Below are 27950 nucleotides of genomic sequence, written 5' to 3'. Positions count from 1 at the left end.
TGCCCATAATCACCCGCGCAGCTACATTCTGGACCAGTTGGAGCCTCCGGGTGCTTTTCAAGGGGAACCCCATGTAGAGAGCATTACAGTAGTCCATACAGGAGGAGACTAGGGCATGAGTGACCATGCGCAAGGCGTCCCGATCCAGAAAGGGACGCAACTGGCGGATCAGGCGAACCTGATAAAAGGCCCCCCTGGCCACGGCCGTCAAATGATCTTCTAAAGATAGCCGTGAATCCAGGAGGACACCCAAGTTGCGGGCCCTCTCTGTGGGGAGCAAGATCTCATCCCCAATTGTCAGTGATGGTACCAGCTGACTATACCAGGACGCCGGAAGCCACAGCCACTCGGTCTTGGATGGGTTGAATCTGAGCTTGTTTCTCCCCATCCAGATCCGCATGGCCTCCAGGCAACGGGACATCACAGCAAGGGCATCATTGGGGTGGTCTGGGGTGAAGACGTATAGCTGTGTGTCATCAGCATACTGATGAACACTCACCCCGAAACCACGGATGATGTCGCCTAGCGGTTTTACATAAATGTTGAACAGAAGGGGTGAGAGGACTGACCCTTGCGGCACCCCACAAATAAGGTGCCTCGAGGTCGACCTCTGCTCCCCCAATATGGGCTATCCATAGGGGACAGAAAATCATATTTTCTAAGCCTCTGTAGGTTTATCAGCATCCAGAAATAAAAGAGTAGGTAGGTAGGACACTCACTAATCTCTATAAACCCTAGAATTAGGAAAGCAGTACAGTTTAAAACAGAAGTTGCATATATGTTAAGGCCTGTATCATTATCCACACATATATAGTAGTAGAGTTGTCAACAATGGTTAAGAAAAGTTACAAGGGGTTGTGCTATCAATGAAGCCCTTGGGATGAACAAAGGAGAAACCACTGATAATGGAATATAAAAATCAAGGTAAAGATTTCCTTCATGTTCAGTCAGGTTTGACTCATCTCCGTTTCTTAGCTGAGAGAGCCAGTGTTGTCCAAAGTTATTTCTGTGATTATGCAGCCAGCATGACTATACACCGAGGCATGGAGTGCACCTTCCCACCAAAGTGGGACCTATTTATCTACTTGCATTTGCATGTTTTCTGATGGGCAAGAGCTGGGGAAAGAAACTGGAATTATCTCCATTGTGCGGCACCCTGGTCATGAACCCAGGCTGTCAGCTTTCCAACTGACAAGTACAGCGTCTTTAATTGCTGAGCCATCATGCCCCCAGTGGAATATAGCTGATTCTAAACTGTCATGCAAAGCTTGGCTGAAACTTAACACTTCTTTCATTGTTTATCAGAAATGTGAATTTAAAAAAGACATACTTGGATGCTTTTGAATTGTCTAATTTTCTGAACCCACAAAAGCACTCCACAATAGCTTCTTATTAATATAACATAACTATAATGTTCAATAGAATTCTGCCATTATCTAAAAATGGAGGTTTTTGTATAGATCTATTGTAATATACTATGTATGGGGGGGGTATCCTTTTTGTGCGTTTGGGGGTGTAGGTTTGAGTTGAGAGAAATTTTTTTCTTTCCTTTTTGTATACCACAGCAATATTTTTTCTCAAAAAAGGAAAAGAAAAAAAATACAGAAAATATATTACCATGGTTATAGAAAATATTTCAAAATATAGTATTATATCTTGATCACACACAGTAATCATGATCCGTCTTTCCTTTTCATTAATAGCCAGCTCAAAGGAAAATAGACTCCATAAAATTTAAAATAATGTTAAATCACGATTTAAATCACTAGTCAGTAAGGCTTCATTTAAATCATAGTTTTCTACATAAAGACTAATTCTTGCTGGTATAACATTAATATGCAAGTAGATGAAAATTTTTAGAATAACAACTTTTCATATTAGTTTTTTTATCCCCCGTTTAATAGGTTAATCATTCAAAAAATCATTCAAAAATCATTCTGATTTTTTTGATTTTTTTAAAAAAATCATTGATTTTTATCCACCCTGCTTTCAAGATTTTGAAATTATATTTCAAAACAAATATAATTACACTATAATGCAACTTAAATATCCATCAATTGATAAGCATCTGTGATGTCTATGGAGATTCTCAGTCATCCAGGTCATGGCTGTCCCAAAGGTGCTTTTTCAAGAGGAAACTGGACTTTCTGATTTTTCTTTGAAGACGTTTCTCTTCTCATCCAAGAAGCTTCTCTTCTTCAGCTCTTCAGCTCTGAAGAAGTTTCTTGGATAAGAAGCAAAACATCTTTTTTAAAAAAAACCCAGAAAGTCCAATTGCCTCTTGAAAAAGCATATTTGGGACAAGCATCAGTAGGTATTTAGGTACCTGCAATTAGGTAAGTTGTTCAGGGTTCATGGAATAAAGATCATAAAAAAATAGAACAGAATAAAATAAAAACCGGGAAAGGTGAAAGGCCACAAGAATAATCCTCTTGATTTGTATGAACCAATTACGGTATATCAACAGGCTCTAAGAAATGATTCACAAATCAGCGGCTACTTTCATATATCACTGTATTTGTGTGGCTTGGTTTAGTGTGATCTGTGAAAGCAGCCACTGTACTTATAAACAAGGATTTGCAACTTCAAATGCTGAGTACAGCCATAACTGCCATGATTAAACCAATATGACTTAACATAGAATTGAAGGCTTTTCCTGTTTCAATCCCATGCAGTCATCAGCCGGTTGTTCATATAGAATAAATCATCAGATGTCATAATGAAGTTACAAGTTAACTTAGGAACATATTCATTCTGCAATAGCATTTTATCCTGTTGCTGGACACATCAATCAATAACCTCTAGCAAATGATGGAAACTTGTGTTCTTACACTATTCTTGCAAGATTTTATCTTACAATGTTATCTGAATCCCTTGGCAATCCATTTTTATTTATTGTATTTTAAAACAACCCCAGGCTTGCCCGAGCCATGTTGTTTCAATAGATCCTTCACTAAGCTGCTACTTATAACTTCCTGTACAATTATGCTTTCTTTCATTAGATGGTCTAATTGCTGTTCAGTCAGCTGGGTATTTACTCTCTCTCAGCTGATTAGCTTTTCAATCAAATTCACTGTCAACCTCAATTTCTACAGCAATCATAAACATTGACATTTAATGGCCTCAGTAATGAAACCCCAGAGGAAAACTTATTATCAATTATTCAATAAGATTAATATTTACTTGCACTCACCCTAAAGGGAAGTGAAGAAATTAACAGAAAGGAAAATGTACAAAATAAAAGAGCAAGGGCAAAAAATATATATGGCAGCTGCAGTAATAGGAATCCTATCTAAAGGGCAATTATGCAATAGAATTGATAAACTGAGTTTTTTAAAGCAGTAGTTTTGCACGATATCAACCAAAATGATTTAATTTTATCTTTATTCCAATGAAGAAAATCACTACCTCCAGTAAACAGATTAACAAGATTCAGAGCAGGAAGGATAAAGAAGAATGTACAGCAAAATTAAGATTTACATATGGCATGTAACAAAAATTTAAACTCTGACAAGGAAAATGATGGTATTCTGAATTCTTAAAAGCAGTACTATCAAGTTGATACTCAGAAAGCTTTTCAAAACTAAGGAAGAATAAAAGCACATACAGTAAATTGCATTCTCTTTCTTGTTCAGATACCTCTCAGCAAGATTTGATCTGCTCAATTATTTTCATTGTAGTTTGCCAAATAAACATAACAAGTTAAGACTTCCAAAAATGAGGCGGTCCATTTCCAAATGTTTACTGAACTACCACACACAGTTTGACAAGCACTACATGCTGGGGAAACTCCTCCAAATTCCCTTCATCTCTTCCCAGTCCCACCTGCTTCTGAGTTTTTTATTGTTCAGTTGTTCATTCTTGGAAAGTTAGACCACATGGAATCAGTTTGACCGAAAATATTTATGTTCTTACAGCATCTGCAACTGGTCACAGCTAATTTTAGTGGAAGGGAAGCTGTGGAAAGAAGTAACTTTAATGGAAGAAGAACAAGAGATTTGAAAGAATGCTGTGAAATCACATAGTGATTTCTCTCCCTTCCTCAATCAATTTAAAGCAGATTCAAATTTGGTCAACAATCCAAGTGCCATTAGAAATGATACATTCACCATCTTGAATCCCATGAGGAAAAAATAGACTTCTCCCACTTTTTTCTTTGTTTCTTAGAAATAATTAGATCTGCCCAATTCTTTGTTTGATGCTTATTTGATCTATTTTCCCTCACTTTTCTCTTTATCTTTTTCCAAGTCAAACTTGACTCCTGATGGACAAATGGACAAATCCAAGCAGTTTTCTAGGCAACATGGAAATCTATGGAGATTCTCAATCATTCAGGTCATGGTTGTCCCAAAGTTGCTTTGTCAAAAGGCAAATGGACTTTGTTTTTCCTTGAAGATGTTTCGTGTCTTATCCAAGAAGTGAACTTGGATGAAACATCTTCAAGTAAAAACAAAGAAAGTCCAGTTGCCTTTTGACAAAGCAAAAGGGACATGGAAATGTGGCTTTCCACTGATTTCTTTCTAGGACTGAGGCAGAGTAAATGTCCATTAATTTCTGTACTCTAAATCAGGTTTCCTTATTCCCTGTATTCCTAGTACAGCACCCTAACTGCTAAATCAAACTGGGTTTCATCTACTATTACCAGTATATTTAATATTATTACTATTGCTGTTGTTATTATGGTTTCAAAATAGGGTGGATCTGATTTAAATCAAGTCAATTTAAATAATTGCTTGATTAAAAAGGCTTGATTTAAATCAACTCGATTTAAATAGTAATTTTTAAAGAGCAACTATCATCTCTGTCCCACAACCGCTCCTCCTCTGACCCGCTGTTGACTCATCAACAGTCCCATTCACTTTAATGGGATGTCTGGTGATGTGGCAGTGACACAACAAGGTGACGGACGTGGCGGGCAGCAGGTGAGTGGATACCGCTAATAGGCACTGCCATGATGGATCTGAAATGACAGGTGCTCTTTAAATGTAAGGACTCATTCTTGCTGGTAGCTTGAATCTTTAATATTATTATTTGCAAACAAAATGAAGGTTTCCTATTTAGCTTGCAGAGTTTGGATTCATTGAATGAGTTAACCAAAAATGTAAATATTGCAGAATATACAGCCTCATGCTACATAACTAAGCTCCCTTTCATACTGAATAAACTAAATTATTAATGTATCTTAAATAGAAAACTATCTTTAAATAAATTTTTACTCCAAAAGCATTTTATTAAAATAAATTTGATACAAATAAAAAAAAAACAATTTGAATCAAAACAAATCTGATTTTTTTTATTTAAAAAAAATCATCAATTTTTATCCACCCTGTTTTAAAATATAATACAAGCCATTTTTTCAATGCAAACCCACTATAAGAATATTTTGCTTCTGGATATTCAGAGAAATGCTGCAGGAGATTCTTTGTAGGGGGGTGGGGAGGAGACAAACCACTAGCAGGACAAAATGACTATACCTGCTAAGCTGGGCTTGCAATTCCGTTCGCCAACTAGCTGTCTGAGTCACTTGTGTAAGCAAAGTGACAACAGCTGCAGCTCGCTGGAGAGAAAGCTCAATCAAGGTGTTATCTTCTTGGAAACTGCTGGTCAGTTGGGATAGGGATGAAACTATCCTCATTAGCACAGGATAAAGATCTCTGTAAATTGCAATAAAATGAGATGTCACAAAATCGTGCTGGTGTAGTTTTTTTTTTTTTTTTTTTTTTTTTTAAAAACCTCACTGAAGTCAAAATCCAGTTACAAAACATTTATAGCAATGTGCAAAATATTTTGAATTCAAAATTCCATTTTGAGTTCAAAACAGATGTTCTATGCTCTGGTTTCTCTTCAGATCATATAAAGCAGCTGTTTCAGTAGTGTTCTAATATTGTTCTATAAGTATTCTAAATTAAAGGATTCCTATTTTGAGATTGAACGGAAGTTATTTTGGGTTTGAGACACTTCCAGAATGGTCAGAAAACTTCCAAAAGAAAGAGAAAAAGGAAATATTAATATTTTAAGAAATCAACTAAGATTCCAAACAAGTGTATCATTCCTAACTGGTTGCTATTTTAAACAAAATAATCACTTATTTGGAGTTCAGCTCTTTCCATATAGATCAATACTGTATTTTTTTTTTTTTAATTTGATTTATATGCCGCCCTTCTCCGGAGACTCAGGGCGGCTTACAATGCAATTTTGTATCAGTTATGTCTTACTTCATCTTATCTTTTACCCACTTGATTGGAAATCACCCTGGGAAAACAGGAGACACTTCCCTCCTAATAAATAAGTTCCAGTTCCCAAAGTTAAAATACAGATATTGCTACAACCATCCTAATAAGTAGCACTGATACATACAGCACCTCTAGGAAAGAATATAATTGACAAGGAAACTTCCCTGTAATTTAATGAACAATCCCTCTCCTGCCAGTGAACTGAGTTCTGTTTTGCTTATTCTGTTTTATTCAACCAAGTTATTCTAATTTATTTAGCCTTTGTTTAGAAGAATATACAGATAAACCATATTTGGTAAATTAAATGCCACCGAGTTATGGTTTTTCTGTATGATATTTAATAACTTAATTTCTAGAAGAGAAACTTGCATTTTTGAACTCAATTACAGCAGCAGTTTATCCAAGCTATTTCATCATCTGTCTGCTAAGGCCAATTTCCATCTACTGTAGCATATAGGTGAGAAAAGGAATAGTAAATGAACCAAGGAGTATATTATAGCATCTATGAAAGGCAAGGAAAACTTCCAAATAACTCAGAAGCTTTGATACTCTTTGGAAGTGAAAAGAAATGAAATTTGAAGTGCAAACACCCAGTCAAAGCCATACCGATAGAGATCACATGCCTGACCATAACCAGTGGCCACAGCCCACAAGCGGAATGCTTCTGTGCTTATATTTATGGCTTCCTCTATCCTTAGAGAAAGGTCTTCGGGATCTTCAGCTATAAACCGGCTCAGCCGACTCTTCATCTCAAATTTGTTTAGCTGTAAACAACAACCAAATGCAAGTAAGATTCAGGACTTATAACGGGTACAGAGAGAAGAGAATGCATACTGATATCGAGCAGAATATAATAATTCTGGTATCTCATTTAAAGGATTTAAAGGGAATCAGATAAATTCATGGAAGTTGGATCTGTGAATCACTATCAGGCATGGCAACTTAAATGGAACCATACAAACTGAAATAAAATGCTCCTGAATATTAATTACTGGTGGATAAGACAAAGAAAAGGATTACTGCCTTCCTGATATGCTTATCAGTTTTCTCCATGTGAATGGGGGACCAGATGGATTTATGGTGTATACTAGGAAGCTTCCCCATGGGAATACATGCATTGAAAACTATTCTTCTTCTTTTATATATTAACCATTGTCCCTACTTGCTACAAGCCCCCTGTGCCGATGCCTTTCTTTCATGCTTCTCTCCCTTGAAGTCTGCAGCTCCTATATGTACAGAATTTTGAAAATCAAACATGTGGCAACTCGGGAGTAGGTCAGGAAAGCTTCACAAATTGACATGTCCTGACCTGCTCCTGAATTGCCATAGGCGGGGGGATGGGGAATCGAGCCTCACAGCTGCATCGAGGAATTCACACCGCAATCAAAACAAAACACATCCTAGCCAGCAGAAGTCAAGGGCATCTCCATGAAGACCCACAGCAGCCGGAGGGAATGAGTTCTATGACCGGCGAAATTGCTTCGTTGGGGTCAGAGGCAAGGTGCAAATTTACTTGGTCTGTACCAACATGGTGCTCCTAATAAACAACTGGATTTTTCTTGAAACTCTGCTTAAGGCTCCTGTTTTCATTAGGGCATCAGCTGGGACCCTGAGAAGCATGATTTATTTCAAGTATATTTGTTTCCTCTGTGCAAATTTGAATTCTACTATATGCATATAAAAAATGCCAATTAACTGGAAGAAATGGGGGAACTGCCCTCTACTTCAATCAAATTTGGTAAATTGCATATTTTATTACCTATACTTTTGGAATTTTTAATTAGCTAAGTAGTGGCTGAAAATAGTTCTTACCAGCCTGGCAGCTGTGTTTCGCCCTCCACATGCCAACACTCTAATGAGTTTCATGGCAGTGGGACATGGTACTCCATGTAAGCTTATGAGCAACTTCCCAGGTTTAGCTGGTCTTGGAATCCATTGAGTGGGAAGAAACTCTCTGATAATAGTCTCAACAAGACGAGGGCAATCAAGAACCTGTAAACATGTATTTTAACAAAAGTCAGTGCTACAAAGCTAGTAACTTTTCATTGTAGTGATACAAGTACCTTGCAAAATGTTTCAAAAAAATTGGCAATGCCCCTTCTTTTTATGATTTCTCTAGAAGAAAAGTGCAAGGAATGAAAAAATGTGTTGCTTCAAATTTTGGATCAAAGAGTACAACTCAAAATATTCCATTTTAAGCCTCTAAATTGGCTGTGTTCTGATGGAACAAAGCATTTTGTCTGGAGTTATTCTGGCTAGACTGCAAAAAGTTTGGAAAAATAATCCAGTCACAAGCCAGCATGCTACAATACTGTTCTCAGAATAGTAGAAATTTTCTAAACAACTCTGATTGACATGGGTTGAGATTGACTTGACCTCAGACAAAAACTCTTGGAATGTGGATGTTTGTTTTAAGGTCTGAACACTTGGAATGGCAATTTCAAACTCAAAAAGTTTCAAACTTGGACTATCTGTCACAGCCTTGATCTCTTATGTTAAATGCTCTTTTCTAAGGAAGGACATTTACAAAACTTACCTGGACACAAGCCTCAGTGGAATGTCTTGCTATGCGAATGAGGATATCTAGAATCTCCAAAACTACTAATGGCACAGGCCGCATTACTTCCAGGATGTATCTCAAGCGATGAAGTATCTTGGTCTTCAGAAGTCCCTAAGATACAAACCATGCAATTTATACTACAACAATGCTAATACTAATAATTAAATACACAAACCGGATTTTTTTTCATAATTAAATGCTTCAGGGGCTACTAGCTATCCCTTATAGAAAGTTAGATTGTAGGGGTGACACCAAAGTATAATCTTATTATTTATTTATTTATTTATATCTTAAATTATTATATTATATTCCAATTTCATTTAAATTGTATTTTTTCCAATTTCATTTAAATCGTATTTTATTCCAATTTCATTTTAAATTGTATTTTATCCAATTACATTTTAAATTGCTTTTATCAAATTTTAGTAATAATTTGTTTCTGGAGCTTTGCACTTTGATATGGCCCAAGGGCTAATCAATTAAAAAAAAGAAGTTATTGCTATTTTATAATTGGAATTTCAATAACTTGCTCAAGAAGAGAAAAACATTTTCTTCAAAGAGAGAAAGAGATAGTAGGAGAATTCAAACTGTATGGAATTTAAACTTGATGACTTGTCTGTATGAAACAACCTTATTACGTTACAGAAATTGCTTTTATATTCACATTTCAGTTGATACAATCCCCTCATCTGAATGTAAGTCCTTGAAAGATACCCACTCGGATATAACTGCAAAAGAGTTACGCTAAAAATTATCTGATATTCTCCAGAAGTATGTCATATGAGGGATAACATCTCTAATTTTCATGACAAAAAATAATATCTCCAAATTGCCACTGTTCGAATTAATGAAATAAAAAAGTCAGAAAGTTTACAGATCTAGTACTTAGTTATGCTAGCCTCTCTGAGCCTAAATCTACATTAACTACACAGATCGTCTTGTGCAAATAAACCCTGATCAAAAGCTCTTCAAAGCAACTGGCTTTTTATACCAATATAATCAATTTAGTTTTTAGAAGGCTAAGAAAAATCAGTGATACATTTAATGCAAAGTTTGGTTTGATTGAGGAAATGTTCAGCATGCCATCGATCAATTTTTTAGTCAGTTCGAATAACATAACAACGGAGGAAGGGAGTTATTTAAGTACAACTTTGGATGTTTACCTTTACAACATCATATCGTGCCACTTCTGCATCTGGCTTGTTTTCATCCTTTGATTTTTTCCCTGGTATTTTTTGGTTTGGGGTTAGCTCAACACCTTCTTCCTCTTCAAGTTCTCCTTCCTCACTGTTTGGGATTAAAGGGTACACAGTCATGCCCTGGTACCATGCAAAAGCCTTGTCAAGGTATTCCTGGAAGGGAACAAACATCAAAAAGCTCTCAGCGGAGAGAAAACATGGATTTATAGTTAAACCAACTGAGATCCAGAACTCATGGAAGAGGACCAGATTCAATTCCTAGCATCTCCCATTTGGGAAGGGGTTTGGGAAGTAGTATTGTAAAATGTCTTGTTCAAGGCTGCTACTTTTAAGTAAGTAAAATGATCATATTTTCATAATGTTAATTGCAAGTCCCTTTTTTTTAAGGTCTAAAAGTTTGCCCCCAGACAATTAAAAAAATGAAGGTGTTTGATGCAATATGGATTCCTAGAAGAAAGGATGGAAAAGCATTGGGGGTCAATTTTATTTTGCCCTAATATGCATCCTCTCCCCAATATCATCATTCATTCCAGAAGATCCTTCCAAGTCCAGACTTGATTTGGAAGGAAGGAGAGTGTGGCACAGAGATCGACTAAATTTTGGTGGAACAAACTTAATCCCATTAGCAGTGTCTGATCATATACCCTTGGTCTAGGCACCTAAAAGAACTCCATGGAACTACATAGGTTTTTCAGGAAAAGTTGGCAACTAGCTTTTACACACACTCATCAGTTTCCCATTAAAATAATTTAGAAGTCCTGATTCAGCCACTGAAAAATAGAGCTAAATTCTGGATATTTTTTAACATTTGGATTTAAAAAAACATATGAAATATTATTAAGCTTTCTTTTTAACCTAACTCTGTATATACTCTCTGAGGTACACAGCTCGGAAAGTAGTAAGAAACATGAAAATCAAATTTATTGTTTTTATTTTGCGTCTGTTTAATTAAAAATACCCTCTAGTCATATTAATGCTCATTTTCCAAAGGTTACTTTAAAGGAATGTAAAATAAAGACCACTCCTCTGGCATTTTGCCTATAATATTTGTTTTAAATTGGCTACCATATTGTCTGGAAATAAACCACAGGTGCTGTCTAGCCAATCTGATTCATTCAAAATACCCTAGAAAATATAAGTATTTATTTTATTTTTATTACACCGGTTTCTACTCTATTCTCCCATCATGAGACTCCAAGTAGCTTACATTCCTAGTACTTGATTCGAAACACAACAGTTAAAAAGACAGTTCAACAAGCAGTAGGAAATACCCACAATATAACCACTTCTACAACATCTATTTATTCAATATTTTTCCAATTAGGACAGTTTTCATAATACAGGAACTAATAAACCTTCAAAAAACAGTTAATGAAGCCTGTTGTGTGTTTCTGTATTATAAAACGAGAGCCCAGATTGTTGGGGGCAATATGCTGATTATTTGTAAACCGTTCATATAGGAGTCCTATATGTAAAGCACTATGGAGCGGTATATAAATCTAAGTACTATTGTTATTGCTATTTCCAAAAGAAATCATTCAGGATAATCTCTGAACAATACTTAATGTTTGCAAGATGTCTAAATGGGAGTGCAGTGGCTCAGAAGGAGAGCAAGCACTAATACAAAGTCAGGTACAAAAGCTCATAGCATCACTTTGATGCCAGACATCTACAGAATGGGGAAAGAAAACATCGATCTCAAGTGAAGGAATTTAACCATTCCTTTCTTTTTAGTGAGCAATGAAGTCTTTTAAATAGATTCAAGTATTCTGCAGATACAAACCTCATCATCCAGAGAGACAAGCAGTGCATGGAGAACATGGACAGTGGCTGCCATGACATTATCCACTGGATCATCCAAGGAGAAACGGAGCAAAAATAGGAAACCAGCATCCAGCAACACCTGCAGGACACTTCCTTTCAGAGAGGAGGCAAACCCTCCTGCCTTGGCCTGAAACATTGCAAGCAAACCACCATTAGCCTGGTCGATGACATGAGTCCATATCAGCTGGGCCCCAACAAAATTGCTTAGGACAGCAGAACAGCTGCTACTCCACTGCTCTTTCTAGTGTCGTGGGGCAATTTGGGAAAGACTTCCAGCAAATGGAAGATCACTGACAACAGAAGCAGTTATAGCCTAGGCTTATTGTATATATTCTTGATCCTCTAAAACAGGTGAAAAAGGCTAGTCTTGCTTCACACCATAGCGGAGAAGGACAAGCTCCAAAAGGGCAATGAAAGTTGGAGGGATTACTGGCTACAATTTTATCTTTGTGTTTTGGTATTTATGCATACTATATTTCTAAATGAATTTTTAATGATTCACCTATTGGACAGGAGACCTAAATCAATATTCTCCACAAAATGGAAAAGATTCCCAAGCAGGGGTGAAATGCTCCGGTTCGGACCGGATCACCCGATCCGGTAGCAATGGAGGCGGGTGGTTCGGAGAACTGGTAGCAAAAATCCCTGCCCTCCCCCCATGCCCAGCTGTGCCGCACAATCATCAGAGGCTTTTTTTTTTTTTTTTACTTTTAAAAGAATTTTTTCTACAACCTCTTCGGCCGAAAAAATGCTTTTAAAAAAGCCTCTGATGATCGCGCGGCTCAGCTGGGATCGTCAAAGGCTTTTAAAAGAAAAAAACCCTTTTTTTCTTTTAAATGCCTCTGACAATCCAAGCTGAGTTGCCTGATAGCCTCTGACAATCAGGCAACTCAGCTGGGATCGTCAGAGCCTTTTGAAAGCATTTTTTTACAATCTCTTCGCTGAAGAAGTTGTAGAAAAAATGGTTTTAAAAGTAAAAAAAAAAATTGGCCACGTCTACCCAGTCACATTAACCTCCCCCCCACCAAGCCACGCCCACAGAACCAGTAGTAACAAATTTTAGATTTCACCACTGTTCCCAAGGCAAATTACAGACTATATATCAAAGCAAACAGCAGTGGTAATTACCAATGGGAAAGCTATTTGTGTAGAGTCACAAAATATTTCATTACTACATGTTGATACTATTTGAATTATGAGCAAGTCACAATGGTTCAGATCTGGCATTGGCACTAAATTATTCTTTTTGGCAAGTTCTTAAAGGAGCTGCATTTTTAGGCATGAGTGACTCCCCTGAATTCACCCTACCTTCTCTCACTTTGGATTCAAAAACTGTATCTGTCTGTTAGATATAAAGATATTATATCATCAACTTCACCTACCGCAACGCCTAATGAAAAGATCATGGAACTCTATAAAAGCACCACTGAGAAATCATCCAAACTGCATGCAAACTCTGAGCTTACCTTCTGGACAATGTGGCCCAGCACCTGTAAAGCCAGCGTCCTTTGCTGGGTGACTTGGCTACGAGATAAGTGGAAGAGCTCTTGCAGTGAATAGCCAGCCCTCTATGATCAAATAAACAAACATTGAAACAGTCAAAAGTACCGTAATTAGAGAGTATAGTGTGCTATCAGCAGAAAGGAGCAGTAGTGGTAATATAATACCATCTCAGGTAATTTTTCATTTCTCTGAATAAAAATTGTATTGAGCAAAGAGTTAAAATAATCATCTTCTACCCATCTTCCACACCATTCATATCACAGTATGGCAGATGCAGATGATGTGCCTGATAAATCTGCCTAAAAGGGGACATTTACAACAAAGGCAACTGGAAAACAAGAGCTTCAGAGGAATGAAGCTCATGACATAAGCTACACATAGCAAAACAGTCTGGAGAAATACAAACTGCCGCAAGGCTAGAATTTGAGAGTTCTTTATTTTATAGCCCTCTTTTAGGGGCTATAAAAGTCTCAAACACTGAGGCTTTTCATCGTGCTTGTTTTGTTCTTCTTTTTCTTTCTAAATTTTTTAAAGCAGATCTTTCAAGTTTATACTGTGGGCCCTCATTAGTCCAGAATTAGGTAAAAAATGGCAGAATATTGTGACGCAAACTACGCAATAAGATTGTAGATATGCTTAAATCTGAAGTTGCTTTTCACCTACCTCTGCTTCTTCTCCATGGTGATGTAGGCCCAAATGTGTGGGAAACTCTTTATCTGGAGGAATAAGTTCTCCTTTCAGACTAAAGCGTGCTTGCATTCCCTATTGGAAAAAGAGACAAAAATATTATTTCTTATTAAGTTATTCAGATATCTAAAAACTTGGCAGAAAATCTAGAACAATTTAGAGCGCTGAAATCTATTTAAGCAAACCAAATTCTTTCCACTTTCATGTGTTCTGGAAAAAGATCATTTGAAATGCAAGAGAGAAGAAATTGCTTTTTTATTTTCCAACCTTTTTTATTTGGTTCTGCCTCAGCAGAGGAAGGTCCTTCGTCCACTCCAGCTTCTCAAATTCTACACTGTCCATGTTGATCCATTCCTTTTGAGGCTTTACAGGAAGGCCATCATCTTTTTGGAAAGACAAAGACAAGTGTTACTGTTCTCGGGCACAAAAACAAAAGCAGACATCAAAGGCTTGAAAGGTCCTCAAAAATAATTCGTGCTACAACAACGGGGTGAAAAACACCCAAATGACTCATCTTTCACCCATGAATATCACAGCTCCACTGACAACTTAATCTTCCATAACTTCTAGAGAAGAAAGGGGAAGAGGTTGTTAATGATAAAATGAAGCCAAGCTGATAATCACCTTGCACACAGAATGAATAAAACTGTCAAATGTGCATATCAGGTATGACAATTAAACTCTCTCCTCATTCTACATTCCTACACCAACGTAAGAAAGTTAGCTAACTAGATGTACTGCAGAGAATTAGGAAGGCATATATTTGGGGGGGGGAGTTATCCATCTAATGGTACACAAGAATCCTGCCCTAATATTTAAAACTTCTGCATCTCCCTGCTGTGTTTTCAAGTCAAAGGCCCTATACTGTTTTCCGAAGTTTCTCTGTCATAAGAATCAGAGATTCTCACTCAACCAGCTTTAATCCTTACTTTGTGTAAGAACAGAAATCAAGAGCGGAAAATAAGGTTAATAACCAAAATTGCATTCTATACACATATTAAAAAAATTATATAAAAATGACAATCTAGGTTGCAATAATATTTTTTTTAATCTTAGAGGAGCTTCTCAAACATTTAATTGAATTTTTGAAACATTCCTTTGAATTCTAGACATTACAAAAAATAAAACAGAAAGAGCAAGGCATCCAAGGAACTAAACAGAAACAGGTAACAACTCAATCAGAATAGAAAAATTCAAGGCTGCAAAAGTAGTGAGCAAGTCTTGGAAAGGAATGGACATCAAGCTTTTCAAATATTTAGTTATTATAAGCTATACAATAAATAGAAACAATAAAGCAGCAATCCACTGAGAATTTGAGATAAATCCATAACATTACCTGTGGAATGTTGTCCAGAACACAAGTTCTCAAGTATTAATACTGAAAAAGCAGAATTTTAAAAAGCTAAAAAAGCAAAATAAACTTCCCTCCATCCCTAAAATCACTAACTTCATGTGCAGATTCTAAGTGCCGTAATAAAGACCCTGGAGATTCCATCTGCCTTGAATTCATTATGTAACTTTAAAGAAACCACCCCTCCACTTTTACCTCAAATTCAATTTACCTTCTGCAATCTGAGGGACAATAATATTACAATTGTTACGATTGCCAGATAGGTGTCTATATGCAGTATACCGAAATAATTAATTAGATAAACAAATACTATCTGATCTTAATACAGTCTTATCTCTAACATTTCTCCCCTCCTTTCATTTTACTCTCCAGAAAACCAGAAGGATCCCTTCTGAACATGCTTCCTATGCTCTCCCTCCTTCTATGGACTGAGATATCTTTTACATGCCAGTTGTCCCTCTACAGCTCTCCCTCCTGTCTCCCCATGTCATTCCCACATACTACCATTACACTGTGCTTCTACACTTTGGCCATTTTAAATTCTTTGCTGGCATGCTATCTATGGATTGGGACTGTTTTTGTAGTGGGGGAAAAGCCAAATATCTAAAATGCTAACATACACACACACACATATAAAATAAGAAAATTAAAACACTCATTCAGATAAAAAAAAATCTCTGCAAATTTCAATTTAACTCACATTCAGTTCATTGCAAAATCTTATTTTTTAAATGCATCAAGATGGTGGGTGTGAAACAGGAAGAAGGAACAAATAAACAGAAACTTGTACTGTTCTGGTATTTGTAATTCGCTCTGTGTGTGTGTGTGTTTTCTTTCAATTAATCACTAAATGAGGAAAGCTAATTAAACCACGCTCTGAATCGGATTAGTAATATGTGCCTCAAACACAAACACTAAAACTTTGTCAACAGGAAAAAAAATACTGTTACTTATTCTACTGTTATCAGCAGACTATTGAATTCCTGATAAATCCTCCTACAGCAATGCAACCTGGCAGCTCAGAAGCTGAATAGGCACAGGATCTTTTCAAGCTTCTATTTAGTTTTTCATACTGAAATGTAGTCAGCCTATGGTGCCATTACCTGCAGTTTGGTCTACCTTACATGGAGTTTCATAGATATGGTCCACCCCACCCACTGAAGATCTGCCCTTCTACATTTAAGATTCATCAGCAAACACTGCCCGTCCCAGTGCTACAAAGCACACCAGGTAATGCAGTTCAATGTTCCTTAGAATCATTAAACAAGAATTGCACATACAAAATGTTAGTTTGGGACCACTTGAAGCATGAAACATCCCGTTTTGAGTGCAAAAGGAATGCTTGGAGTCATTCAAACCCAGAACCATTGTTTCAAACTTGACATGTTTTCAAAATGGCTTGTTTTACATTTAAGACAACAGGCTCCCATTCAAAACAAAGAATACCCTTTGACATTTTGCAAAGTTGCATGCTCCTATTAGTACAATCACCAAATGCACAGTTATCTCTGCTTGCAAATGAGATCCAGTAGTTAGAGCCCTCTTCATGGATGCAAGAAAACTACACAGAACCTTTGTTCAATCATAACAAACTTGGGCATATAATTCTCTTTCAAATTATTTTGCTCCACAGGCAGCTATGCAGTTGAAAAGCCATGGTAGTATGTTCTGAAGGAGGAGCAGGCTGCAAATATTATAATCAAATAAGTCTGTCATAATGGAGGCAAATGCCACCATTTATAGACTGGAGGCATGTACAGTATTTTATCCAAGGCAGTTGCTGAATTTCCTAAACCTAAACAAATCATAAACATCTGCCCCAACCAATCAACAGTTTCAAAACCCTGAGATAAATCTCTCTCTTCCCAAAGGCTATTCCCAAAAGCCTTGAACACCTTATGGAAGTTGAGAATGGAAGAGGCTGTCCTAATATCCGAGTAGAGGTATTCCAGACAGGGGGAAAGCATCAATGAGAAGGCATGTACAATGGATCCCTAATAACCGCATCCTTTCAGAGGAACGTATTTCCTCTAACAAATCTTCTTTGACATCCAGATTCTTCCCACAGCAGGTGGCCTCAAAGATATCCAGATCCTGAGCCATGCAAGATTTCAGATATGTAAACAACAGTCCCTTGAATTGCAGCCAGAAGCTAGCTGGCAGCCAATGAAGGTCCTGTAGAAGAGAGAGCACATTGGCAAATGCACATGGTCCTGCAATACCTGTAGCACTGCTTCTTAGGTCAGCTGCAACATCATGGCAAATGAGCCACAATATTCGACATAAGATGCCAAGGCCATGACTGGTAGCCAGCCAAGCTTCCCATCTGAAAAATGGCAGAGAAAGTCTGTGCAGGCCCTCCTGCCCACAGCTTCCACGAGGCCATCAAACATCCATGTTTGAATTTGTGGCACTGACTGACTTGCAGCTGAGGATCTAGTGAATTTTAAAATTGCATCATAGCAGTTCTGTTGAGGCATTACATGTAATCAGGGTTTGCAGTGGTAGAAATTAATGTAACCCGACTTATGCAATTCCCTATTACAGCACGATCCTGAGGAAAATATTACTATCTGCTTCAGTTTTTTTTTTATCTGAAGCTTAATACACGGCAGAAAACCTGAACTGTGATTAATCTTAGGCATGGTTTGGTGAAACCATGTTTATATTACATGGATTAAAGGTGGCTTGTTTATAATAAATCATTATTATGGCATGTTTGGGCAAAAATGAAAAATTTAATTTTATCTAATTAAAATTATTTTCAAGGAACTATGGAAGAAAAAATGCTTCCAATAGTGTATGTTAAGATTCAGGGGCCTCTACCTTTTTAGCTTTCTGGAAAGCTGTGAAGAACTGGTTTTGCTTTCCATGTATTGGGCAAGGAAGGGACTGACTCAGGGGGTTCACAATATGAGCGGTCTGGCACCCACTGGGAAAGATATTTGTTTTTATATTGTTGTCTTTATTGGTGAGCCACCTACGATCACTGTGTGAGATAGGTGCCCATATAAGTTTGTTAAATAAATAAATAAATTTCAAAGTTCTATCTAAATGCCTCATTTGCATTTGTATGAGTCATTAAATAAATAGCCAACATAAATATGTGATTCAGCAATAAGATCACTCTTCTTTGGCTTTTACTGTTGAAGATTCCAGGAAGAAGCATTTTTCATTACTTACAAACTTTTCGTCTGCAAGAGATCAAAATTGGACTTGGGTCCTTCAGCATGCTCATGCCCTATTACTGAAATTCAGGCCTCTTAACTGCTACAGTTTTGAGAGACAATACTAGCCTGATGGAGATATAAACTGGCATGGCAATAAGCATCATTAATAGCCTGATTCCACTTGAGAAAATGGATATAGGATCTTGAAAATAGAAAGACAAATCCTTCCATCTTGTTAAAAATTGGTCTCTCAGTTTGAATTAATCTCTCCTTGTGGCAAAGGCAGACTTCCTCTTTCTTTTTGGAGTTACAACTACTATTAGTTTATTCATTGTGAATTTACTGCTCGGCATAAGGAGTGGTAGCTTTCCAGTGCTAAGTGCTAATGCAAAATTAATATTATTTCCCCTGCTGGGCACAATGTTCTATAAGCAAAACTTCAGGAAGCTTGAAAAGTTTCACTGACATTTTGAATTCCTCAGTTCTTTCCAAAGATATGCTTATTTCTCTGCAAAGAAATTGCCCTCTTGTGTCAAAGCACTTTGTATTTCCTGAGAAGACCAATGTGTTTTTCCGATCATTGGACTGCTTTTCTCTCATCAATTCTTTGTCCATAATTTTGCAAATAGTTTGGCCTGAAGGCTAGTTTCCTCCCCCTGCAGAAAGAGCAGCAACAGTTCTCTTAAAGTCAGCACCTTATTATTTAGCCTCAAAATGCTGAATATTAAACAGAAAGTGTGGAGGATGTGTTGAAGAAACTACAAAGGAGATAAAAAGAAGGGGGAGAAGACAGGTTCTTTCGGAAGTACTAAATCGTTGTGCTCTCCCACTCTTGCCTCTTCAACGTTAAAGCTGATCTCTCAACAAGAAAACAGCAAACGCAATACCTTATCTCACCAAACCACACCACTCCAATCCCAAAGTCTTATTAAGCAGGCTCCAAGTGGCTGCAAAGACTTAAAAAATGTAGCACAAGAAGGATCAGGGAAGAGAAGGGAAGGCTGTAGGGAGCCAAGCAACAATGGAAAAAGAAGCAAAAACCCCAAAGGAAACGTCAGCTAAAGCTTGAGAGTAGGCCTGAGCAACGTATGGCTCCTTGAATTAGCCGCACTTGATTCACAATATCAGAAAGTAAGAAAAACATAATTGTTAAATCCTCGCACTTACGACACGAGGCTGATTGGCCATGACGCATGGACTTGCCGGCGGGAGAATCCTGACCTCCTATTGGTCACATAATTTGACAGCTACAGTATAAATAGCTGTCAAACTCCTAGTTGCTGTTCTGTTTGTTTCCCAAGCCGTTCGAGTTGCTGTTAGCTAATAAATCGTTCCTGTTTGAAACCAGCCTAGTCTCGCCTCAGTTAATGGACCCTGAGTCGCTCTATAGAGCACTGGCAACGAGGATGGGATCCCGGGCGTGAGGAGACAGGTGGATCAAACAACTGAAGTCACTCCTAAGCCAAGGCGCAGGCTGAGTCACTGAAGCGACGAGACATCATTTCAAAAAACAGATGCCCATCCTTATAAGGATGGCACCTCCAACCTTCGCCCCCTTCAACCCCGCAACAGAAAGCTGGAATTCGTATGAGGCTCGGTTCGAGTGTTTTCTGGAGGCAAACAATTTCACGGGGCTGACCAGCAGCCGCAAAAGAGCACATTTCCTGAATGCTTGCGGTCCCAAGATGTTCGCTATTGCGCTAGCCCTGCTAGCCCCGGTTCCGGTCCAGTCAGTGCCATGGGAGGTCCTGAGGGAAAAGCTCAAGTGCCATTATGTGCCAACTCCTTCACGCATAGCTCGCAGGTTCGCGTTCCGGAAAATACTGCAAGCTGAGGGGGAGTCCATCAATCATTACGTTGCCTCCCTCAAGACTACCACCTTGAATTGTGAGTTTACTGAACTGGAAGACTCCCTGCTGGAACAGTTCCTCGGCAGCGAGAGAGACTTGTGGGTGCAACGCCATTTGCTCAAAAAGAAAGACATTACCCTCGCAACAGCTATCGAAGAAGCTCAAGCTTGCGAATTATCAAGCAAGTTCACCACAGAAATACAAAAGTTGCAAGCCGCTACTCCTGTCAGTAAGCCCAACATGGTCCACTCCGAAGAACTGGACCCTGAGGTAACTGAGGAAGAAGAGGACGACGTTAGCCACCTCAAAACTATCAAGGGCAAAAGAAATGCCTCAGACAAAGAGTTTGTTGGGTCACCCTGTCAGGGTTGCAGCGAGATGCACCTTAGAGCGGCTTGTCGTTTTAAAAACCCCATCTGCCACAGATGAGGAAAGAAGGGGCACTTGGCACGCATCTATCAGGCAAATCTGCAACCCACTCAATCAAACCCCTCACGAAGACCATTCCAAAAGACTGTGAAGCCAAGCGGTGATTGTTTCACAATTTCGAGAGGTAACAACCTCCCTGCGGTGTCTACCCACCAAGCAAGAATCGGCTCCAGCAATAAGATCTACATGACGGTGACTATTGAAGGGGCCCCCTGCAGAATGGAGGTCGATACAGGATCATCAAAATCCCTGATCTCCTAGGACACTCTGAAGAAGATGGCACCTACAATGACAAAAAGAGCGCTCCAGACATGCCAGGTGCATCTTAGAGACTACCAGGGAAATGACATCCCTATCCTGGGTCGCACCAAAACTTCACAGGCAATCTACTACTGATAATCGTGAAAGACCCTCTGCCCAGCCTGCTGGGACTTGACTGGTTTGGCGCCCTGGGCCTTGGCATAACTGGCATCCACTCAACCAATCACGACAATTTCGAAGACATCACGGCCGAATTTGCTGATGTATTCAACGATGAATTGGGTAAATATAAGAGATCACCCATTTCCCTCATTTTAGATCCTCAAATAGCCCCCATTAGGTTGAAGCCGAGAAGGGTGCCTTTTGCACTCAGGCCTCTAGTTGAAAAAGAGCTAGACAAGCTCATAGCGCAGGGCGTGCTAGAGGCTATTGACCACGCCCTCTGGGAGACCCCCATAGTCATACCCATCAAGCCAGATGGATCAATCCGCATCTGTGCGGATTATAAATGTACCGTAAATAGGGCACTCCAGGCCAACCCGTACCCAGTGCCCGTGGTGCAACATCTGTTGCACTCCCTCGGCAAGTGCTCCATTTTTGCCAAACTGGTCATGGCGCAAGCATACCAGCAACTCCTGGTAGATGATGCCACCGCGACAGCTCAGACCATCGTGACCCACCAGGGAGCGTTTAAATGTCGCCACCTCCAGTTTGGCATACATGTTGCCCTGAGCATCTTCCAAGGGCTTATGGAATGACTTCTGCAAGGACTGCAGGGAGTCGTTCCATATTTTGACGACGTCCTCATATCAGCTTCTAGCCAATATGATCTAAAAAACAAATTAAGAGCAGTCCTGCATCGATTCCAATCGGCTGGACTCAAACTCAAAAAAGCAAAGTGCAGAATAGGGGTGCCTAGGGTAGAATTCTTGGGTTACTTGATCGATGCCACAGGCATCCACCCCACACCGTCAAAGGTCGCAGCCATCAAGAGAGCTCCTACCCCAACCAATAAGACAGACCTGCAAGCCTTCCTGGGCCTTTTAAATTTTTACAGCGTTTTTTTGCCCCACAAGGCTTTGGTGGCAGAACCCCTGCACACCCCTTTATTAGACAAAAAAACTCCCTAGTATTGGGGCTCCCGGGAAGCCGCCTCTTTTGCTGCCGTCCAATCCCTATTGACATCTGAGGCTGTGTTGGTTCAATACACTGACAGCCTTCCCTTAGTCTTAGTCGCTGACGCCTCTCCCTTTGGAATAGGGGCTGTCTTAAGCCACGCCCTCCCAGATGGCACCGAAGCCCCCATTGCGTTTTATTCACGAACTCTTTCATCCACAGAACGCAACTACGGCCAGATCGACAAGGAAGCGCTGGCTGCTGTGGCGGCCATAAAGCGCTTCCATGATTACTTATATGGCCTTCCCCTCGCTTGGTCACAACCACAAACCCCTTTTAGGTCTCCTGGTTGGCAACATTCAAATGCCCCAGGTTCTCTCCCCCCGCATGTCACGCTGGGTCGAATTCCTCACCGCCTACTCTTACACCCTAATCTACCGCCCTGGCAAACATCTGGCCCACGCTGACGCCCTCAGCCGCTGCCCTCTGCCCATCTCCGTTTTTGACCCCTCTCCGGTGTCCCATGTTCTCCTTATAGAAACCCTACACCTGCCTATCACTGCCACTGATGTGTCTGCCCACTCTGCCAAGGACCCCACCATTCGCAGAGTTTTAGACTGGGTGCGAAGGGGCTGGCCACCGGGGCAAGTAGGTTCTGAATTCAAAGCGTACCAAGTCAGACAGCACGAGCTGTCTGTGCAGCGAGGGTGTCTGCTATGGGGAAAACAGAGTAGTGATGCCACCCAATCTCCAGCAGCCGGTATTAGAGACCCCCGATGAGGGACACCCAGGCATCGTCCGAATGAAAACATTAAGGCGAAGCTATGTCTGGTGGCCATGTTTTGACCAAGCGGCCGCCCAGTGGGTTGCAGGGTGCCAGCCTTGCCAACAATCTCGCCCAGTGGCCCCAGCAGCCCCTGTCAAGGAGTGGGAAATGCCCAAGTCCCCCTGGTCAAGAACCCACGTGGATTTTGCCGGACACTTCCATGGGCAGACCTTCTTGGTGGTGGTAGATGCCTACTCAAAGTGGGTAGAGATAGTCGCCATGGCATCCACCACATCTGCTGCCCTAATCAGGACACTCCAGAGACTATTTGCCACCCACAGTCTACCCGATGTAGTGGTCTCTGACAACTACACTTCCGCTGCCTTCCAAGTCTACCTGGCCGGCCACGGAATCCGCCATGCCAGGGTGGCACCATTTTGCCCTGCCAGCAACGGACTGGCAGAACGGGCCGTGAGGTCAGCTAAAGAGACCCTATCGCGATTTGACTGTGGGGACTGGCTGGAGAAAGTGGCTTGCTACCTGTTGGCACAGCATGTACCACCCTGCCCTTCTACCAACAGGAGCCCCGCAGAACTTTTAATGGACTGGCGGCTACGCACCAACCTCAACCATTTGCACCCATCCTACTCCCCCGAAAAACCCCCAGACTCCACAGGCCACCACAGCAGCTTTAATGTGGGCGACCTCGTTTATGCCCAAAACTTCGGGGGTGAACCTAAGTGGTTCCCCGGAACTGTTGAACAAAACACTGGGCCCTACTCCTACCAAGTCAGACTGCCCGATGGCAGGCTGTGGCACTACCATCTCAACCAGGTCAGACCCTGAATAATACCCCGGTCTGGAAACACAGCCAGCCAGGACGACAATACAACAGTTCCAGTCCCTACCTACACACCAGAAGTCCCTACCTCAAACACGCCAAGTAAGTCGGAGCCCAACTTACTTGGTGAACCGGGCCTGTTTCCTGATGACAAGACCGACCCCGGAGTTCCAGAAAAGTTGCTGGGAGTTCCGCCAGCACGACAAGCGCACCTACTCCTCCAGCGGCCGCCTCCGAACTGCGAAGGTCTTCACAGACGCGCAGGCGCCCAGCATACTTAGCCGACTACGCCTGCTCTGTGCAAGGGGGAAGGGGTGTTAAGTCCTCGCACTTATGACGCGAGGCTCTGATTGGCCAAGACACATGGACTTGCCGGCGGAAGAATCCTGACCTTCTATTGGTCACATAGTTTGACAGCTACAGTATAAATAGCTGTCAAACTCCTAGTTGCTGTTCTTTTTTTTCCCCAAGCCGTTCTAGTTGCTGTTAGCTAATAAATTGTTCCCGTTTGAACCCAGTCTAGTCTCACCTCAGTTAATGGACCCTGGGTTGCTCTATAGAGCAATAATGTTACTTGGAAGTGTTATATACAACCAGAGGGGCTTTTTTTGACTAGGTCATAATCTCTCTGCCTGTTTCAGGGGGAAACCAACAGGCATTATCAGGATGCAGTGCTGAAGGACCTGACATCCAGGCTATTTCCTAACCTCCAAAGCCTCTTTCTAGTGTTCATTTCCCTTCGCTAAGCTCCTCCTGATCTCTCTCTCTCCCTTTCCTCTCATCTCATCTTTGACATTTAAATGCAGGTTCCTGTCAGAAAAGGGCTGTCTTACTTCTTTTATGCTGTAAATCACCCGCCAGGGACCTAACAATAAATAAGCAGGGTATATGATTTTCTCTAGAACAGGGGTGTCAAACTCGATTTCATTGAGGGCTGCATCAGGCTGTGCTTGACCTCGAGGGGTCGGGATGGGCGTATCCAGGGTGGGCAGAACCTGCTTGACGTCACTCGTGTCAAGGGGGGCTTGTGGTGGCCCGAGTGCTCTGCCAGTGAAAAAGGGCTCCCAATCTCCGTTGTTGGCTGGGATGGCCTCCTGCAACCCTCTGCCAGTGAAAACAGAGCTCCGTTTTTGCTGGCAGAGGGTTGCAGGAGGCCGTCCCAGCCAACAACGGAGATTGGGAGCCTGTTTTTGTTAGCAGAGACACCGTGGACTGGTCCTTTGCTGTTTCCAGGGTGACCCCACAGGATGGATCTGGCCCACAGGTCTTGAGTTTGACATCCCTGCTCTAGAAGGTAGTCATGTTGATTTGCAGCAAGCAAGCACTCACAGACTTTTTTCCACCACTTTTATTTTCAAGCAAAAATCACACAGGGTGCTACTTCTAGACATCTTAATCAGATGGCTGTAAGTAACTCGGTTTAGATCCACCAGCAAACTTCCTACATATGAGAAACAGAAAATGACTTGAAGATATGAACAGAAGATGAAAAGTATTGATCAGAGTTTTGCAATTTTATCCACAACATTAAAAGAAGAAAGCAATACAAAAATGAAGCTCACAGGTTCCCGCTTAGAGATTTGATATTAATGAGCTGTGGCAACATCTCGACAAGCATCTGTCTTACAGTAATTTCCTTTATTTAATTTAGACGAAAGAGAAGCAAGAAGTCACTGTAGCCTGCCAATCTACAATTATCTCAAGAAGTGTGCCTTTAAGCTTAATCAATTCTTGCCTAGAGCAATTTTATTTGTTCATTGATTGAAAAAAAATTATATGGCTGCCCACACATAATTCTGGGCAGCTAACAACCAGTTTACTAAAAAAAATCAATATAACAAGCCCCAGAACCAAATCTAAAATAATCCAACACAAAAGGAAAGGAAAACACCATATTAATAAATTCAGAAAACAAACACACATATATGGGGCTACCCTAACATCCTGGTGCTACTGCTTATAGAAAAAGCCAAGCCATAAAAGCAATCCAAAAAGCCAAAAGGGTAAACAAAAGACAAAATTCTTAAATCCTACAAATCTCATCTATCTTGGCTAGAAGAGATAGTCCATCAAATAAGTGGATCTGCTGGGTGTCTGGTTACGAATAGTGCTTCCACTTGAATCACTGCGGCAGAGCATTTCAGTTCAGACAGGCACTTCACTGATAATGCTAACAGAAGGGTCTTTTCTAAATATACTGAAACCCTTAAGCATCAAAATGAACCAAACCTTTGAAGTTTCACAGAGCCCTAGAAAACTCCCAATACATTCTCTCGGCGTGTAAACATCTTCTACTACATATTAACAGCCAAAAGGCACTAATCTGAATTTTACCAAAAGTTGAGTGGAAAAAGTTTGTCTCCACCCCAAGGAGGCCGAAAAGGAAAAGAATTTTTTCCTCCCATCAAGGCAATGTAAAATAGTGTCTTCTTGATTCTTTAGTAACTTTTGGTGCTCAACAAAAAAAAATGCAATCGTTCTAGTTTGACTAAGACTGTGTGAAATGTACATCATGCAAAACTGAACATGAATGTGACATCTGAAAACCTGGCATCTTTGCTCAGAAAGGTAAGTTACTGCATTGATTCTGACAGCTATGCCTTCTGTTACCTGCAGCATCCATTCGTATAGGGGCTTCGGATCTTAGAAAGATCTCTGGTTCCTCTTCTGTGTTTGCTTTCTGTTGGAAAGTATCTGTCAGTGTTTCGGCTGCCTCAGGCTGGGATTCAGGCAATGTTTGGGGATCTGTAAGCCTAGTTGGCCTGTCTTGTTCATTTTTCCTTTCTCCTTCTTTCATTGTGCGAGTACCATAGCGTGACTTTAAGAAAACAAGTAAATTGGGATCTGACAAATGAAAACAGGACAAAATATACTTGGTTAATGGTCCTCTTTAATAAAATAATATTTCGCTTCTTACAGTCAAATGACTAAATATCTGGAAAAGGCTTATCTATCTAGTCTTCAGGTAAATGACACTTTGGGAGTGCAAATTAAATAGACAAATCCCAATTTATGCCATGAAGCATTTTCTTATTCTGGGAGACCCAGGATCAATTTTCTGTTTTATGCCTCTGTTATGAGGACTGCTATATAAATTAAACATTCAAAGAGGAAGGCCTCAAATATGGGAACCAATATGTAGCTTTGAATTGTAAACTAACAGAGCTTTGGTACTTTGGACTCTATTCTACTGTACTGGAAATTTCTCTTATTTGTATTTTTCAAATATTAAGGAATGTGTCATGCCTTAACTATAGAAGAAAGGTAAAGAAATCAAAATACGTAAATGAATAAAGCACATTGACTGATTTGCAGTTTGTCAAAATATGTATTGAGCTAAGGTAAGTCAGCAAAAATAATTTACCTAACTGAGCCATCAGTCGCTTCTGCTCCTCCAAGATCTGTTCTTTGGACATCGATTGCAACCTTTCCAAATTTTCTTTGTGGATGTTCTGAGCTTCCTGCTCACCACTCAGACTTCCAAGACCTTCACCAGTGACCATGCGAGGCAACTGACTATGTATGCTACCAACAGCTTCACCTAAAAAATCAAGGGCACTTAGGGTGTTACCTAAAATAGGGTACACTATGTGTCTCACTATCCTTCACAGTTATATTCTGCTGTTAAACTTTACTTCCCAAGAAGAATAAATACTGTAGGTGCTATAATGAAGAAAGTACCCAATTACAATTTTTGCTCTATAATTTAAAGTTTATAATCTAGCTATATAGTTGAATTTATTCCTGTAATCGTAATACCGGGTCTTATATTAATTTTTGCTCCAAAAAACACATTAGAGCTTATTTTCAGGTGATGTCTTATTTTCAGGGAAATACGGTACTAAATGCATCCGTCTGGCTGACAATCTTAACTGGAGCTTATTTGGGGGGTAAGGCTTATATTACGAATACCCAGAAAAATCATGGGTCTTATTTTCGTGGAAACATGGTAGTTGGAAGAGGAAGCTTTGCCCCAAGAAAAAGACATGTAGTATTAAATTTTGACTAGAGATAGTCCTCGCTTAACTTCTACTTGTTCAGCAATTATTTAGTTATGATAGTGCTTAATAAGAGGGACCTACAACTAGTCCTCATAGTTGTGGCTATCACAGCATCCTCCTGGTTATACAATCGGAATTTGGGTTCTTGGAAACAGCGTG

The 27950-nt window shown here is 40.0% G+C and overlaps 1 protein-coding gene across 1 annotated transcript in view; it reads right to left on the bottom strand.

The window, feature by feature from the left end:
• The window catches only part of RPAP1 (RNA polymerase II associated protein 1), a 66725-nt gene that overhangs the window by 21074 nt on the left and 17701 nt on the right, over positions 1–27950 (bottom strand). Inside the window, 11 exon segments of the mRNA XM_070939958.1 lie at positions 5475–5654; positions 6840–6997; positions 8046–8225; positions 8770–8904; positions 9957–10145; positions 11776–11943; positions 13283–13384; positions 13983–14081; positions 14274–14389; positions 26401–26634; positions 27155–27331. Coding sequence (XP_070796059.1) covers positions 5475–5654; positions 6840–6997; positions 8046–8225; positions 8770–8904; positions 9957–10145; positions 11776–11943; positions 13283–13384; positions 13983–14081; positions 14274–14389; positions 26401–26634; positions 27155–27331 — 1738 coding nt within the window.

This window comes from Pituophis catenifer, unplaced genomic scaffold, assembly GCF_029215685.1.
Source record: "Pituophis catenifer annectens isolate HBS135680 unplaced genomic scaffold, rPitCat1.0.hap2 SCAF_1, whole genome shotgun sequence".
NCBI classification, from domain to species: domain Eukaryota; kingdom Metazoa; phylum Chordata; class Lepidosauria; order Squamata; family Colubridae; genus Pituophis; species Pituophis catenifer.
Note: the sequence above shows the minus strand (reverse complement) of the source record. Positions and strands in the feature narration are given on the sequence as shown.